Genomic DNA, 18,318 nt, shown 5'->3' with positions numbered 1-18,318 from the left:
ACAAGGCTTTAATAGCCCAGAAAAACTCTTAATCTATGGCCCGATATTGCATTTCACATTTGGTCAGCTTTTATCTAAAAGCTTTATTCTATATTATGGATATTGTTGGATTTTGCTTTAGGGACCAGTGTGCAACCCCTGGAAGATAATCTGTAGGGAAACACTGTGTTGTTCTATAGGATGACGATGTTCCAGGTTAAATGTCACTTGCCTTGTGCTGCTCGATAAGAGCCCTGAGGGCATCCTCGTCGTCGGGCAGGGTGCCATGGAAACGAAGGCTCTGCTCAGCCTCGGCCAGCCACTCCAGCAGGATATGGACCGTAGAGTGGAACTCCTCAGCCTGCAGCCAGAGGACAGGGGACAGAGAGGTTCACCAACACACAGGTCTCCAAAAAGCATTCCTCGAAGCACTCAGCCAGGTCCTAATGGTTGCATTCCAGGATAGTTTTTTTAGCAGACACACTGCACTACTCAGTAGATTGCTATGATCATATGAATGATGTTTCTAAGACGTTTAACAGATCTCTTTTTTTATATTAACCCATCCACCACCCCCCAAAGCTTTGTTAGATCTGATCATCTGTCAAACTGAATAAAAAGATGTCCTGCAATGCCACAAATGTAATTTGAATAGGTGATATAGAGAGGTTTGGCATAGTGAGAGTCCTACTTGACACAATGCCTGTTCCAGCCGGGTCTGTTTAGATACGGAGCGGGCGCACACAGTCTCCCAGCGAGCGCTCAACTCCTGCATCTGAGCTTTGACCCAGGATGAGTCTTCATGGCTGCTCTCAATCAGGTCCTTAGCCGAACGCTTCAGGGCCACAACGCTCCCTGTCCTCTTCCCCAGCTCCTTCTGGAACACCTGGAAGATACGTCAGAGAGAGAACTAATGAGACACGACACACAGACGCAGAGATACATGTAAACAAACACACAGACGCAGAGATACATGTAAACATACACACAGACACAGAGATACATGTAAACAAACACACAGGCACAGAGATACATGTAAACAAACACACAGACGCAGAGATACATGTAAACAAACACACAGACACAGAGATACATATAAACAAACACACAGACACAGAGAAACATGTAAACAAACACACAGACACACATACATACGCACACTGATCATGTTTCCCAATAACCACAAACTCCATCTATCCATTACTGAATATACAGCTTTTTGCCACATCACAAGAAAGTATTGCTAGAATAACCCGTGTGCCAATATAAATTAGACCAGGTTATACAAACAGTCATCTAGCACCATTTCCCTCAGGGCTAAGCTGTCATCCTAAATAAAAGAACCTAAATCAACACTGATTGTGAAAAAAAAGATGAATACAGTTCAACAGGGCTGAAACCTATCCAGCTAACACACTAACATTGTGCTAAAAGCACTTCCAATTTGAACAGTGGTGGGAAGGTTATTTTCTAAATGTAATCTGTTACAGTTACTTGTTACCTGTCCAAAATTGTAATCAGTAACGTAACTTTTGGATTACCCAAACTCAGTAATGTAATTGGTTTACTTTCAGTTACATTTGGATGACTTTCCCCTTAAGAAGCATTAGAAGACAAAAAGGATCCATCAAACGTATTTGGTGTGTCATCATAGTGGTCTCTGATTTGTGGTCAGACTCGCTCCGGCGGAACAAACTTAAACTTAAACCTTTTTTCAATGCTGATTTGAATGTGATGGAGAAAACAAAAAGGTGTCATCATTTACTGTTTTGCAAATATCCAAGAAGTAATCATCTATTTTTTTTTTTTTAAGTATCTGTAATCTGATTACATGTAACCGATTACAGTGGCTTGCGAAAGTATTTGCCGCCTTGGCATTTTTCCTATATTGTTGCCTTACAACCTGGAATTAAAATAGATGTTTGGGGGGTTGTATCATTTGATTTACACAACATGCCTACCACTTTGAAGATGCAAATATGTTTTATTGTGAAACAAACAAGAAATAAGACCAAAAAACTGAAAACTTGAGCGTGCGTAACTATTCACCTCCCAAAGTCAATACTTTGTAGAGCCACCTTTTGCAGCAATTACAGCTGCAAGTCTCTTGGGGTAAGTCTCTATAAGCTTGGCACGTCTAGCCACTGGGAATTTTGCCCATTCTTCAATGCAAAACTGCTCCAGTTCCTTCAAATTGGATGGGTTCTGCTGGTGTACAGCAATCTTTAAGTCATAACACAGATTCTCAATTGGATTGACTAGGCCATTCCAAGACATTTAAATGTTTCCCCTTAAACCACTCAAGTGTTGCTTTAGCAGTATGCTTAGGGTCATTGTCCTGCTGGAAGGTGAACCTCCGTCCCAGTCTCAAATCTCTGGAAGAGTGAAACAGGTTTCCCTCAAGAATTTCCCTGTATTTAGCGCCATCCATCATTCCTTCAATTCTGACCAGTTTCCCAGTCCGTGCCGATGAAAAACATCCCCACAGCATGATGCTGCCACCACCATGCTTCACTGTGGGGATGGTGCTCTCGGGGTGTTGGGTTTTGTGCCAGACATAGCGTTTTCCTTGATGGCCAAAAAGATCAATTTTAGTCTCATCTGACCAGAGTACCTTCTTCCATATGTTTGGGGAGTCTCCCACATGCCTTTTGACAAACACCAAACATGTTTGCTTATTTTTTTCTTTAAGCAATGGCTTTTTTTCTGGCCATTCTTCCGTAAAGCCAAGCTATGTGGAGTATACAGCTTAAAGTGGTCCTATGGACAGATACTCCAATCTCCGCTGTGGAGCTTTGCAGCTCCTTCAGGGTTATCTTTGGTCTCTTTGTTGCCTCTCTGATTAATGCCCTCCTTGCCTGGTCCGTGAGTTTTGGTGGGCGGCGCTCTCTTGGCAGGTTTGTTGTGGTGCCATATTCTTTCCATTTTTTAATAATGGATTTAATGGTGCTCCATGGGATGTTCAAAGTTTCAGATATTTTTTATAACACAACCCTGATCTGTACTTCTCCACAACTTTGTCCCTGACCTGTTTGGAGAGCACCTTGGTCTTCATGGTGCCGCTTGCTTGGTGGTGCCCCTAGCTTAGTGGTGTTGCAGACTCTGGGGCCTTTCAGAACAGGTGTATATACAGTATACTGAGAACATGTGACAGATCATGTGACACTTAAGATTGCACACAGGTGGACTTCATTTAACTAATTATGTGACTTCTGAAGGTAATTGGTTGCACCAGATCTTATTTAGGGACTTCATAGCAAAGGGGGTAAATACATACGCACGCACCCCTTTTCCATTTTTTATTTTATTTTTATAATTATTTGACAGAAGTAATTTTTTTCATTTCACTTCACCAATTTGGACTATTTTGTGTATGTCCATTACACAGAATCCAAATAAATATAAATTTAAATTACAGGTTGTAATGCAACAAAATAGGAAAAATACCAAGGGGGATGAATACTTTTGCAAGGCACTGTACATGTTACTCCCCAACCTTGCTTCTGCACCCCCATGAAGTCATCTGGATGAATTTGAAGGCCATATATGGAGGGTGACTAAACCAAGCTCTGACTGTTGATCTACTTCAGCGCAGTGACTCAGATATCCTGCCAGGCCATGCACCCTATATTTCTCTGTGCCTCAGCAATCTCTTGTCTCTGCCAATTCAAACCAGCGTTTTGTCACATAACACAAGTTCCATTTCCGACAAACATTTATGGGGGGGAAAGAATTACCGCTCTCGGGGCCATAATCCTATTTCATATATTTAGCCTGTGAGCCACAGGAAGGAGAATGAAATACGCTGAACAATGAGAACAGCAAATCCACACACAGTGTAGCTTCTGAATTTTGACTCCTATTACATGGTACACAAATAGGTAGGATATGTTTGAGCTTTAGAATCAAGTCAGATACATTTGCTTAGGCCCAGTAGGCACCTACTGCCATTGTTCCCTTGAACAAGGCACTTAACCCCCAAACTGCTCCAAGGCTACAACTCCTGTGGCTGCACAATAAAGATCTATTCTACGAATGTTTCTTTTTTTTACCTTGTGACTGTCAATGAGATTAAGGACCAGGTCTATATCTCCATGTACTGGCTGGTCCTCGGCCAGCTGAGGCTCCACTCTGTACAGCCAGTCAATCAGGGCCTGAAGGGCATCAGTAAACTGACCAGAGAACAGCAGTGCCTCCTCAAGCTTGTTTTGCCTGAGAGGAAACACAGATCATTATTTGTGAAAATACGTAATGACCCCTGACAGCAGAAACTATCATTGTTTTCTATTATATATGCAATATCATTACGATTTGACAGCAAAACTCGACTGCGGCAATATGCATTTGAAAGGAATTATAGTTGAATCACAGTATATCGAAAGTCTTCACAAAGCCCACAGTTTCAGTATCCATCATCATCAAGATTAGATGACAGTAAAATATATAATAATATGCATATTATGTGTCCGATACACAGCAATGTGCAGGTCATGTCCTCTTACCTCTCAACTGACTTGCCACAGACAGTGTCCCACTTGTCCCTCAGTTCACTCAGCATGTCATCCAGCTTCTGGTTGTCGTCCTGCAGTGACGTCTTGTCCTTCAGGGCACGTCCCGTACGACTGGTTGTGTCATACAACGAGTGCTTGCTCCCCAGCGCCTTCTGGAACTCCTGCGTGAACCAATGGTGGAGAGACATGGTCATTATATAGGCTAGTTTATCCTATCCAAGTCAGCCTGTGGCTGGTTTTTAGCCTCATCTCCAGCCGTTCAACGTTTATACGGTGTGTCTGGCAAAGAGAAACTAGTAGATATTAGACTAGACAGCTGCACAGCCAACAGTGAAATGTCTGAAATTTAACAGTAGCATAAGCAATTTGACCATGGTCTCACTTTCTGTTTTTTTTAACGAATTGACAGATCGTCAGCAGCACAATTGAGAAACCACAGCTGAGTTATTTCTGAGGCACTACATATGATTTAACAGGTAGATTCCTTCACAGAGGATTGTCCCCCTAAGCTACAGTCTACATTCTGTCATGGATTGAAATTTGTGAGTGGCGTGTGTGACCTATTTGCTCATAAAGGACACTATGTAGTGGCTGAAACCAAAACAAGGGGTCACAATTCAAGCGTCTTTCATCCATACGGATTAAAAGTATCCAAAATCAGGGCCGTCCCTAATACATTCTGTACATCCAGGGATTATGAAAGGATTAGCAAAAGCGCCTCACACACAACAGCTCAAGGACAACAACTGAATAGCCTAGTCCCTGACACCTAAAGCACTAATGAACACTGTATACTATAATTAAAAACAAAAACAAATGTTTTAAGCGAGAAGTAGGCATTGGTCTGAAGACGAAAAATAAAGGAACTTCACATGAGCAGCACAATGCTTACTCCACCAATGCTCTACAGTACCAAGGCTTTCCAGCACACAGCTTTGACCTACTTCATTAGCTGTGCTGGTCTATCGTAGTTCAAACAATGTGTATGCAGGTTGCTTGAGATTCAAACCTTCTCAAACAGCCTAATTCATACTCTAAGAGGAAGCGTTCCCACAATAATGTGATTTGTACCGCATACAAGTTAAACTTTTGGATTCTTCATACACCACACTAATCCCATTCCACGACCTTTTCAAGCTTTTTTTTTTATTATATGAAAGCAAGCTTTGCTTTTAAACTTACAAGACAATCATGCTTGATTGGGCAAGCTATTTTGTCTTGTAGTAATTATTACTTGTAGTAATTCTGTAGTAAAGTATTTTAGCAATACATGTAATTTAGAAAAAATAAATCATAATCTTTTTTTGGTCAGTAGGTGCCCAACATAACAACAGGTTGTGGTGTGTTGGACACAGTCACTCATATATAAAGGTCTACCGAGCCTGTCTCCATTCCTGATTTCTGTAACCATTAGTTTACCTGTGTAACATTAACATAAGCTCAAAAACACTTGTTTTGCGAACATGGTCCTGTTTTATCAATTGCTGTGCTGATCAATGGGCAGTTCATTACCTCTCTCAAATGAATATGGAGCTTAAAGTTGTGTATTTGTATTAATTTAAGCAAAATAAAGATGGTGACGCTATAATAATGCACACATACAATAGGCCTATATCTAAAAATACCTACAGCCTAACAATGTATACAATAAGGCCTATATCTAAACATACCTAGAGCCTAGTGTATGTATGTATGTATGTATGTATGTATGTGTGTATATATATATATATATACTACAGGTCAAAAGTTTTAGAACACCTGTCACGTATAATCCCTCTCCGCCCTCTAGGTCATCAGGCTGCTGATTATCCCGCACACCTGTTACCATCGTCTAGCGCACCTGCACCTCATGACACTCACCTGGACTCCATCACCTCCTTGATTATCTTCCCTGTCACTCGCCTTGGTTTATTGACTCTGTTTTCATGTCATTGCGTTGTTTGTGTTACATGTTCATTGTTTCTTTCATTTATTAAAACACTCACTCCCTGAAATTGCTTCCTGACTCTCAGCGCACTCGTTACAACACCTACTCATTCAAGGGTTTTTCTTTATTTTTACATTGTAGAATAATAGTGAACACATCAAAACTATGAAATAACACATATGGAATCATGTAGCAACCAAAAAGTGTTAAACAAATATTTTATATTTGTAGCCACCCTTTACCTTGATGACAGCTTTGCACACTCTTGGCATTCTCTCAACCAGCTTTATGAGGTAGTCAACTGGAATGCATTTCAATTAACAGGTGTGCCTTCTTAAAAGTTAATTTGTGGAATTTCTTTCCTTAATGCGTTTGAGCCAATCAGTTGTGTTGTGACAAGTTGGGGTGGTATACAGAAGATTTGGTAAAAGACCAAGTCCATAGTTACTAGTTCAACGCTCTAACCACTAGGCTACACTGCCATTCCAACTAATCCTCAAGCTCTTGAATAGCTAGTTCAGAGCTTCAGCAAAATGTGAAACGTCTGTGGGTCCCCGAGGAGAGGTTTGAGAACCACTGCAGCAGAACACAGTAGAGTGCAGTAAATTTCAGTACAGCAAAAAAAAGTAGAGAAAGTATTTTCAAAATGCATTGAAAACCAAAAAGGAACCTGATTTCAACATCCGGGAATATACGTATTTTCAATGTCTGAAAAAGACGTCTTTTAAACGTAATTTTGCTTACTGGGTTCAGATTTGTGGGAAGACACTGAAAAGTAACTTGACACTGTTGATCAGTCAGCGCAAATTTGGATTAAAATGGCATGTACACTAGAGCCACGTCTTTCTTGTGCCTTTTGCAGCTTGTTTCTAGCCTAAAGCATTGCAGTTATGCATCCTAGTGTACATTTATATAATCCGGGTTTTGGGGGACATTAGCTCTCTTCCCCACCCCTAGAGCAGTGCTAACTATCTTTTGTGGAAAAATGTGGGACTGGCATTTGGACGTGAGCTTGTTATCGTTAGCTAGCTTCTGTGTCAAGGTCAGCTGTTGTTGTCTGGCTCTAGCTATCTAGCTAATGTCTGAAGTTATTTGTGTAACAAACCTTCCATAAACAAATATAGCTATCTAGGTTTCAGATAACTGGTGTTAGCTAGCTAGCTTGAGAGGCTAGCTACTGGAATTTGGACAAGCACGCTAACGTTAGCTAATCAAAATATCGGTTTGCATTTATTGATTAACCACAGACTGTATACTGTACCACCATTAACAGTGAGCTCCAAAGTTTTGGGAGAGTGACACATTTTTTGTTGTTTTGGCTCTGTACTTTAGCACTTTGGATTGTATATGATACAATGACTATGAGGTTAAAGTGCAGATTGTCAGCTTTAGGGTATTTTCATCTATATAGGGTGAACCATTTAGAAATTACAGCCCTTTGTGTACAACATTTTAATGTGGATGCTACCATCATTACAGATAATCCTGAATGGATTGTGAATAACGATGAGTGAGAAAGTTACAGACACACAAATATCATACTTCCAAGACATGCTAACCTCTCACCATTACAATAACATGGGAGGTTAGCATTTTTGGAGGGGTATGATATTGTGCATCTGTAACTTTCTCACTCATCATTATTCACGATTCATTCAGGATTATCCATAATCATGGTAGCATCCACATGAATGTAGAAGTGTTTATAAACATATTATATTCTTACTTACAATAAAAGTGACTCCACAATACATTATTTACCATTAATTTCTATCGGGCACAAAATAATCTGAAATGTGTAGTGTCACAAGCTTGATATAGTCATTGCGTGCTATGAATATGGGACCAAATACTTAACTTTTTACTTCTTTAATAGACATAAGCGAATTTGTCCCAATACTAAAATGGGAGGACTATGTACAAAAAGTACTGTTGCTTGACCCAGTTAGATAGAACTCTGAGATTCGGCTAAAAAGATGTTAGCATTGTCAGAATTTTACAAAAAGGTAGCACATCATTGGCTCTTAATGGACAGAAATGAGCATGTGAGAGCAATAAATTATAAATGTAATAAAAACTGTTGCACCTACAAACGTATTCAATCCAAAATATATTAAGTCCAAGTCCAACCTTATGGACACTAGCATCGTTTCAATCCATCATCTAGAATTTAAAATAGGTAGGCACAGAAAATACTCTGAAAACTCAATTGCTAACGACCCTGTTAAGAAAATGAGGTATGTGGTTCTTTGTAACGGCTCATGACGAGAGGCGTGGAGTGTGTTGTGTACCTCCAATCAAGCAGATTTGCCGATATTTATAGAGATTGGTGTCATATTGGCTTAGATATGGTAGGGAGGTTTGAATTTAACATTGAGTTTAAAAAACAATGTCATACTATTTTGGGGGCAATAATGTATAAATCCTATACCCTAAAATGGCTTTTATAGTAAAACAGTGTTAGATTTCTCTTTGTATGTTTCACTATTTAAAAAAAACACAAAACTGTGGTTTTAGACAGCTGCGTTTGAAATTTACAGTTTTGATAAATGACTATGGTGCTGCTGCAGATGTTTACTGTGCTAAATGACTCTCCTTCATAAAAGTCTGACTACCGGAGGGGTCTCGCCAACTCTTTCATTAACAACCCCCCCCCCCAAGGAAAATGATTCAATGAGGTTTAGTTAGTTCAGTCACCTTGTGCTGGGCCAGCTGCATCTTGATCTTGTCAGGGTCGTTGGCGATTTCCAGCTCCGAGTCCAAGGCCTTCTCCGACTCGTCCAACCATTCCGTCAGCTTGTTCCAGGTTTCGTGGAACTGAGGGGAGAGATGTAGCAAATGAGGCTTGCGTAAACCGCACTGTGATATATGACTTCCTTTGATTTATTGTTCTATGTTTGGATGAGTCTACTTTCAGCGCCAAGAAAAGTGATGGGTTCGTACTAATGAAAGAGCTCTGAGGCCAGTTTGTATCACCAGACTCCCTGTAATACTGATACAGCTTTCCTGCGATAATAAGCACCATAATGTAGTTGTGACACATCGTCTAGTCGACTTTTGTCTGCAAAGCATTAAGGTACTGCACGGTATTTGACCTCACACCTCGTTAGTGACCTCACTTCTCTGTTTCTCTAAAAATGCCTAATGCCCAGTTATGTGGAAAGATGATGACGTCTACTACAGTCCACCTGTCTAACTTCCTCTGTCACCCTCTCGCTCACCCCCTCTCTCCCTTTCTCTCCATCTCTCCTTCCACTATGAGTCTCTCTCTCTCTCTCTCACTTATTTTTTTCGACTTACATCAATTTCATATCCCACTTCAGTGTGACTAGACTGCTGACTCCTAGCATTTCAGTTTAGGCACTGTGTACTACTGTGTAATACTGTACCAACTGTGTAGTACATCAAGTGTGCCCAAGGTGCTGTACCTGTTTGGCCCTCTTCCTGGCATCATCCAGCAGACGGCCCCTTTCCACAGACCTCTGTACCACCTTCTCCCAGCGGCCCTGCACACTGATCAGCAGGTTCTTGATCAGCACCACATCCTGCTTCTGGCTGAAGTACTTCAGGTGGGTCCCTGTCTTATCCAGCTCAACGATCTGCTCCCTGTGGGAGTTCACCTCCGTCACAAACACCTGCCAATACACACACATCAGAGGATCATGACAAATGTTACAATAGTGTTACACAGCGGAGTTGATCTTTTTTTTAATACAATTTTTGTAAGTAGAATGTTCACTTGACTAATAAGCAGTGTTCTGGATGAGAGTCAAATGGCCTTGTTGAGCCGTGGTTGGCCTGCTTGCACTGCAAGCTGTCTCGGCTATGGAACCTAAGCCCAACAATTGTTTGTGCTATTGATATCATTAATACAAATTAAATCAGGATAGGAGGCTGTTTAGGTTAATTATTAGATAATACTGAACACTGAAATGACAAATCATCAAAACCTATCAACATGTAAATCGATGTGTTATGTTAATTGTCTTCACAGCGACACATACCTTGTGCTCATCTATCTGGAACATGATGTTTTCCAGGATGAGGGAGGCAGGAGAGGACATAGTGAGAGTCTGTTCAGCTTGGGTCAGCCAGTTGATGAAGTCCTGGAGAGAGTTATGGAACTCTGTGGCCAGAGTCAAGGCCTCCTCCAGTTTCACCTGAAGCACAGAGACAACAAAGCCACCTGAGAAACATTGCATGCTTTCCTACTGACACAAACATTCACACAAGGATGTGCACACACACAAACTGACAGACAAGTTTGCCTAGCAAATACACACACACACACACACACACACACACACACACACACACACACACACACACACACACACACACACACACACACACACACACACACACACACACACACACACACACACACACACACACACACAAAGTCTTGTACAACTAACCTTGTGGGGACACACAATTCAGTCCCATTCAAAATCCTATTTTCCCTAACCCCTAACCCGTATTCTTACTCTAACCTTAACCCAAAAACCTAACCTTAACCCTAACCCTAGCTCCTAATGCTAAAACTAACCCTAGCTCCTAACCCTAACCCTTAATGTAATTCTAACCCTAACACTAATTCTAACCTTAACTTTAAACCCCTTGAAATAGCATTTGACCTCGTGGGGACTAACAAAATGTCCTCAATGTCCTCACAAGAATAGTTAAACACATCCATACAGACACACACACACACACACACAAACACTTACCAAAAAACACACACAGGTTGTTTGTTCATTTGTTGCCACAGCATTAGGTAATGATTGTAATTGGTCCAAACATGACTGACCTCTGTTTAGGCAGAGGAAGTCAGCATCTCTGAACTAGCTCAAGGGAAGAGGATGAGCTATCAAAACGATGCATCCTCTACAGTTATAAAAATAGCATCAATTAGCCTTTGATTGAATCAAACAGATGTATTCAGTGTGGTCGGTCCAACAGGGAGGATGAGTTTTGCCTTTGCCAGGCAAGCAAAAGAGTACAGCTAATGCTATATCCTCATCACGATAAACAATGTGGTAATAACATTACAGTCATTACAAGCCTAATGGCAAGTAAGTACTGTCTCCGGTATACAGTGATGTCTCTTTCTCCATGTTGGTTAATTTAGCTTTAATTCTGAATGAAGTGTGCTATCTTGACAAGCTAGCAAAATGCTTAGAAACTGCAGTGAGTTAAGTCGTAGAGTATGCATGGCATACAGTACAGTACAGTACACCATAGTTCAGTGGTCACCAACCTTTTCTGAGTCAAGATCACTTTCTGAGTCAAAATGCATGCCGAGATCTACCGCTCTGATTTTTTATTAACGTGACTTAAAAAACGTAAGCCTATGCAACATTAACCAATTAAAAACAGTACTGTAGCAATGAGGTTTGTGCAGTAAGCTATAGGCCCAATATATTATCACCACATACTGGCTTTGCCTGAATTTACCTGCCAATGCATTGTTGTTCGGGACATTTTTTAAAATTATATTTCAAAATTTGAGGTAGGCTATATGATCACAACGGTAATAGATCCATTGGTGTATTACTTGTGAGGCATAGCTGAGTGAGCATACATTTAAATAATTTGCTTTTTATTTTACTGGGCTGATGGTGCCTGCATCTGATGGTCAGTCTCAGCAAAGGGAGAGAGCAGCAGACTGAGCGTCCGTCTCTCAACAGCCCTCCGCTCTCCCTTTCCTCCACTGACACTGACCAAAAAGAGACATCGTCTTCCAGCTGATGGCGAAACTCGAGTCGCACCACATTATTTCTACCTCATGCACAAATTCATGTTGTTACTCCTATAAACAGAGAAAGTGAAATATTCCTTGACATTAAAAAAGACCCAAGCCGCTAATAATAACAACAACGCAAGCCTATAGATACACTTTCCTACTCATTCATTACTGCTGCACTGCTTGTTGTAGCGCTGAGTGGAAATAGGAGGAACGTGCATTTAATGGCTTATAAAAGTGTTGAATACAAAGTGTTGACAGTGCTGAGTAAGAACTTAAACATGAACTCACTCATAAAAACAGCAGCTCTTTGCTGTATTCGTTGACAGTCTCTCTCTAGTCATGGTTTTAAATGTTTTGAAATCTCACAGTATACATTTTTACTCGGTCATCTGAGCAATCTGATTGGCCAGCGGTAGACCTATAGTGCACTTGATTTCCTCTCCAGGCCCACCAGGAAGCCAGAGTTTGTACCTTCAGACACACGAAATGAAAACAGTTTGCCTGACGGCGCGCAGGGCAGCTGATTTGGCTGCACCTACCACCAACAGCCCGAGACTATTTGATTAAGAGACTTGACTGAGTTAGGAACAAACCCACGTCCAACCCCAGCATTCCCTTTACATCCCATCCAACGTTTCAGCTGTTCATTAGAATGTCTCTGAAGATAAGAGGACTGTTCCATGATGACTAATGACTGATGAGTCAGGCACTTCCCAGTAGAGATCTGATCTGATGGGTGACCACATCCTATGTGCTTGCCAACCTTATTTGCTGTACAGCATTTATTACCACCTCATGGATTATAGGTTTAAAATGTACAGTAGAGTACAGGGTATGGAAGGGGAGTGAACAAATGCTGAGCATAAATGTCCCACAGGGGATATAATAAATCTCAACATTATGAATCATCAGACAAGTTCAGAACACTTGGTCGGGTGTGACCCATTCTAGCCAGGGTTTCCCTAGATAATTTGTCAGACGGAGCACAATGGCCCTCAAATAATCCCAAACATCCAGTGCTTCTCAAATTAACATTTCCAATTGAAACCAATTTAAGCCGCTTTTTTTTACGCAGGAAGTCTGGGCAGAGCTAGGAATGGTGGCCCATTCTGAAAGGGAACACTTGATTCATCCCATCTTAGCCCAACAACACTGCTCCATGTCGCTTTACACTCCCTACCTTTCTCTCAGCCACCTTGACCTGTACCGACTCCCTCTTGTCCTGCAGGTTCCTGAGGTCCTGCTCTGTGTTGCTGTCCTGGCCGGAGGGGGTCATGGTGAGCAGCTGCTGACCTTTGTTCATCAGCTGCTGGTAGAGCTCCTCCTTGGCCTCTAATGTAGAACATAACTCCTGCAGGAGACCAAAAACATGAGGGGCTTAGAAAATATGTCTGCTGTTAGTATTAGTGTCCATTATAAATGAGTTGTTTGGATCCTGGATGCTGATTGGCTGTCAAAGACACACCTAAAGTCATGCCATTTACCTGTGACGGTATTTAGCACAGAGCACGGCCTCTTGGGCCTTATTGCTTCAATAATAGCACTGAAACTACTGTTTTACATTTCAAATTAATGGAATTTGGACAATAAGTCCAGTATACTTTCATTGTTGTCATTCTGTCAGTGTCCATGTCCGCTTTGTTACTGCTTCTTTACCAGTTTATTTTGTAAGCTAATATAATCCAAATCAAGTCCAAACATGACGAAAGAATGAGAGTATTAAGGGCAATCATAGCCAAGCTTTTCCACAAGCAAATTCAAACCTTCAAATCCCAAGTAAGTTCAGAGTCTTATAATATAATTTTTTTCTAAACAATCTCCTGTTTTGGTTCCCATAATGCTAAATGGAAGTCCCAGAATGGAGCATTCATAGGATAACCCAGACACTCTCACTATCAGAGGAAAGGCAAACAAGAAAAAAACAGAAGAACATGTCCCCTCCCAACATTCTCTGAGCACAGTCAGGGTTTAATCCATTTGTACACTTTCTTTGGGAGCTTTAATGAGTAGGACACATTATCGTACATTTCGCAACATCATTTAATTTTCACACTTCACACTTCAGAAAGAAACTGCAGACAAGGCCTGAGTTGCGCCCTTACAAGCCTGCCATCTGTATGAGGCCTTTTATATGGTTAAATACATACCAGATGGGCGTTAAGCTGCTCGCGGGCCGTGTCTGGTAAGCCTCCCACAGCCTTTGATGCTAACAGCTGACGCTCTGTGTCTTTCAGCCATTGCTGCATGTCTTCGATCTCGCCATGGAAACCTTGGGCCTGCAACACAATACAGCCTGAGTCAGAACAATGGACCTCATAGACGTATTGTGTGGAATTCAAGGGTGGGAAAAGGGAATGTTATGAGAAGTTATTAATTCCTCAGATACATTAATGGCCAAACATGGTTTGGTCTGAGGTTATTTGACAGAGTGAACGATGGTGTCTGTGAACAGTTTAATCAATGAACATATTCAATGTTTAATTGCCTGAAACCAGCATGGCTTTTTTCCTTCTAATTGTTTTCATTAATTTAATTCCCCATTTGAACCAGATAATGTAACAATGTCTACACTCAATGTTACAATGTTGTCTACGCACCATGTTTTACATATTCATTATACAGTATGTTTGTTTTAGAAATCCACTTTTGTCCGTAAAATGCTTCTGACAGAGCTTTGTAGGTTTACTGCGTACTAAAGGGAAACATTATTGGAAAATACATTGATTTGATTTTTGGCAACCCTTTCGCAACCCTCTCTAAAAATCAAGAGAACTTACGTTTCGGAAAGTTTATTTCATACTCTTAAAACATTCCTTATTCCTGGCCATAAAACTGTTAGTAATAGTAGAAATATACTTAATAACAACCCTTTAAAAATTATTCAAATAAAATGACATATTCACTGGTCATTCACATTCCTTACATCACTCCTTTGACACCTTACATCAAAGCATTCCCCAAAATGTCAAAGTTATGAATAAGAGCACCTATAGCTGGGTTAGGAAAGGGGAGGCAGGAGGTGGAGGGCTTACATTATTTCTCTGTACCTCATACTCCCACTACTCTAAAACCTTCTTTATGAATTTTTGAAAAACAACATTAATACAATCCAGCAGAGAACATCAATCATAGCTTCAGTTTCAGATATGAGTCATTATCATTATGATTCTATTTGGCAGCTGGGTATGGTGAAGGGGTGAGGCAGACTGAATATGAATCAGGGTGAGGTACAGATGTAGGATCTTAATTTGACCTATATTGCCACAGCAAAATAATCCTGCAGCAACATGATTTGAACGTTTAGTCCAAAATGTTGCTTGATTTGTGGTTATATTATTAGCTGGCCAAAAGTAGTCTACATGAAAAGTGCAATACTGTTAATATAATCGTGTGTTAGTGTGGGTTTTCAGTGAATTTATGTAAACCACAAAGCTCACCTGAAAATTCTCAGCAACAAAAGAGTAATCAAATTAGGATCCGACATACAGTGCGTTATTTCATAGTTTTGATGTCTTCACTATTTTTGTAAAATGTAGAAGATAGTTCAAATAAAGAAAAACCCTTGAATGAGGAGGTGTCCAAACTTTTGACTGATAGTGTATACCTGAAGCAGAGCACCGTCTAGCTGGTGTCTCCTCTGCTCTGTCTTCTCCAGGATGGTCTTCCAGCGCTGGGTGAGGTGCTCCAGTTTGCTCTGCAGTCCAGAGGCTTCCTCTCCAGAGGTGGACTCCACCAGGTCAGTACCAGCCTTATTGACCACCTCCACCGTGGTCTTATGGGCCAACACATCGTTCTGGAGGACCTGGAAACATCAAAGTACAGGGATGGTTAAACACTAGGCCAGTGAGATCAATTAAATAAACAAGGCCCAAAGATCAGATAGCACTAAACTGGACAAAAAAAATGCTAAAAAGAGTGATAGTGTCTACTCCATATTAATGCCGTGTTCACGTCATGTCGGGAACTCAACCAATAGGAAGCTCTACGCGAATAACTTACGTTCATTTTGATTTAGAGGTCCCGAGTTTCGGACATGACATAAGTATCTCTGACTGTCTATTTATTCTAATAGTTAAGTTCAAATATGGTATAATCTGCTAAACTCTTATGGGACATACGTTTAGTAATGGAAAGGAGAAGACTAGATAAATCTGCTGCATGGTGGATTAAATCCCTGCATGGTGGTCCTCAACCAGACTGGTCAGACTCACATAACTGGCTCAAAATACACACAGCCATTAAGGTGTCAGATAGATTATAAAGTATAGGGGCTTTTGGAGAGGGAAGTGAAATAGATCAAATGAATTTGAAAGACTGTGGTCTGGGCAGATTTGTATGTGCTTATAATACATGTTGTACAGTGTTGTGTATGCAGACTGTGTAGGATTGAACTTTGATGTTTGTTGTTGTGGTTAATCCAAAAGGTTATGAGGGTCAGGAGGTAATGAAAGGGTCACGTCAAGCTGCTCTGCAGTTACTGTAGTTGCATGAAAAAATACTGAAATAACACTTTATACAAACAAGGGGAGATATGTCTTACGTGGTGCTTGGCGAGCTCGATCTCAATGGCTTTGGGGTCTCCTGCAGCCTTCCTCTGCTCATTAAGCAGCTCTTCCGTGTTGCTCATCCAGGCCAGAAGCTCATCCAGCGCATGCTGGAACTGCCCCAGAGCCAACAGCGCTCCCTCTAGTTTGTGCTGCACACAATCAGAACAAACACAAGTTCATACAAGAGTCACATGAAAACACTCCTCATATGAACTGACCCATAATCAGTCTCTCTTTCATGGGAATGATAGGGAAAGTGGCCTTTTCCAGTTAGAGAAACAGTACACTGTTCATTGTCTTTAAAATGTTCTGATTAAGCAATAAAGTCAGAGGGAGTGTGCTATATGGCCAATATACCACGGCTAAGGGCTGTTCTTAGGCACGACACAACCCCCGAGGTGCCTTATTGCTATTATAAACTGGTTACCAAAGTAATTAGAGCAGTAAAAATAAATGTTTTGTCATACCCATGGTATACAGTCTGATATACCACGGCTGTCAGCCAATCAGCATTCAGAGCTCTAACCACCCAATTTATAACTGCGTTTATACAACGGGTGGGTCTAATCCTGGACGCTAATTGGTTAAAACCACATTCCAGCCGGTGTCTATACAAAATAAGACAAATGTCTTATCTTCAACAAGTACAGCACACACTCTAGAAATAGTATTGAATTATATTTACAAGGTTCTGCTATTTTCAATCACCCCCCTTCCCTCACCCTACTATAGTAAACCTCCAGCCCCTGTCTGACCCACCTGTCTGTTGATGATATTTTCATCCAGGTTGTCCCAGAGCATTTTGAGCTCGGTCATGGGCTCTTGGATGGCACAGCGGTCGTACTCTTCCGTCACCTTCTTCAGCAGTAGGCCCGCCTGGTGGTTCAGACGCTCCATCTCAATCTGCAGCTGATACGCCTCACCTTTGAACTCCTGAAACACCACACCACACAAGGGATTGTCAAGGGAACCTGTCAACATAACTACAGGGCTATGATCTGGAAAACACAAAAGATCTGACCCTTCCAGCCTCTCACAGTGAGGTAGGGCTCATTGATAATGTACGCTCCCCACCATAAGTTATATTTTAATATACACTGAAAAAATATATAACCGCAACATGTAAAGTGTTGGTTCCATGTTTCATGAGCTGAAAAATCCCAGAAATGTTCCATACGCACAAAACGCTTATTTCGCAAAAATGTTGTGCACAAATTTGTTTACATCCCTGTTAGTGAGCATTTCTCCTTTGCCAAGATAATCCATACACCTGACAGGTGTGGCATATCAAGAAGCTGATTAAACAGCATGATCATTACACAGCTGCACCTTGTGCTGGGGACAATAAAAGGCCCCTTTAAAATGTGCAGTTTTGTCCCACAACCCAATGCCACAGCTGACTCAAGTTTTGAGGGAGCGTGCAATTGGCATGCTGACTGCAGGAATGTCCACCAGAGCTGTTGCCAGATAATTGAATGTTAATTTTTCTACCATAAGCTACTTCCAACATTGTTTTAGAGAATTTGGCAGTACGTCCATCTGGCCTCACAACCACAGACCACGTGTAACCACGCCAACCCAGGACCTCCACATCCGGCTTCTTCA

The 18,318-nt window shown here is 41.1% G+C and overlaps 1 protein-coding gene across 14 annotated transcripts in view; it reads right to left on the bottom strand.

Moving 5' to 3' along the window:
- The window catches only part of LOC139571118 (dystonin-like), a 187,182-nt gene that overhangs the window by 15,510 nt on the left and 153,354 nt on the right, over positions 1 to 18,318 (bottom strand). For all 14 annotated transcript variants that reach the window (XM_071393687.1, XM_071393688.1, XM_071393691.1 and 11 more), the window contains 12 exons: positions 17,473 to 17,646; positions 16,707 to 16,862; positions 15,771 to 15,968; positions 14,314 to 14,442; positions 13,347 to 13,517; positions 10,422 to 10,577; positions 9,846 to 10,052; positions 9,115 to 9,234; positions 4,482 to 4,651; positions 4,032 to 4,191; positions 671 to 865; positions 212 to 340 (listed from right to left, as the gene is read on the bottom strand). In XM_071393687.1, the coding sequence (XP_071249788.1) occupies positions 212 to 340; positions 671 to 865; positions 4,032 to 4,191; positions 4,482 to 4,651; positions 9,115 to 9,234; positions 9,846 to 10,052; positions 10,422 to 10,577; positions 13,347 to 13,517; positions 14,314 to 14,442; positions 15,771 to 15,968; positions 16,707 to 16,862; positions 17,473 to 17,646 (1,965 nt within the window). The remainder of the gene's footprint in view (positions 1 to 211; positions 341 to 670; positions 866 to 4,031; positions 4,192 to 4,481; positions 4,652 to 9,114; positions 9,235 to 9,845; positions 10,053 to 10,421; positions 10,578 to 13,346; positions 13,518 to 14,313; positions 14,443 to 15,770; positions 15,969 to 16,706; positions 16,863 to 17,472; positions 17,647 to 18,318) is intronic.

The sequence above is a fragment of the Salvelinus alpinus genome, chromosome 3, assembly GCF_045679555.1.
Source record: "Salvelinus alpinus chromosome 3, SLU_Salpinus.1, whole genome shotgun sequence".
Lineage (NCBI taxonomy): Eukaryota > Metazoa > Chordata > Actinopteri > Salmoniformes > Salmonidae > Salvelinus > Salvelinus alpinus.
This window is presented reverse-complemented; position numbering and strand designations above follow the sequence as displayed.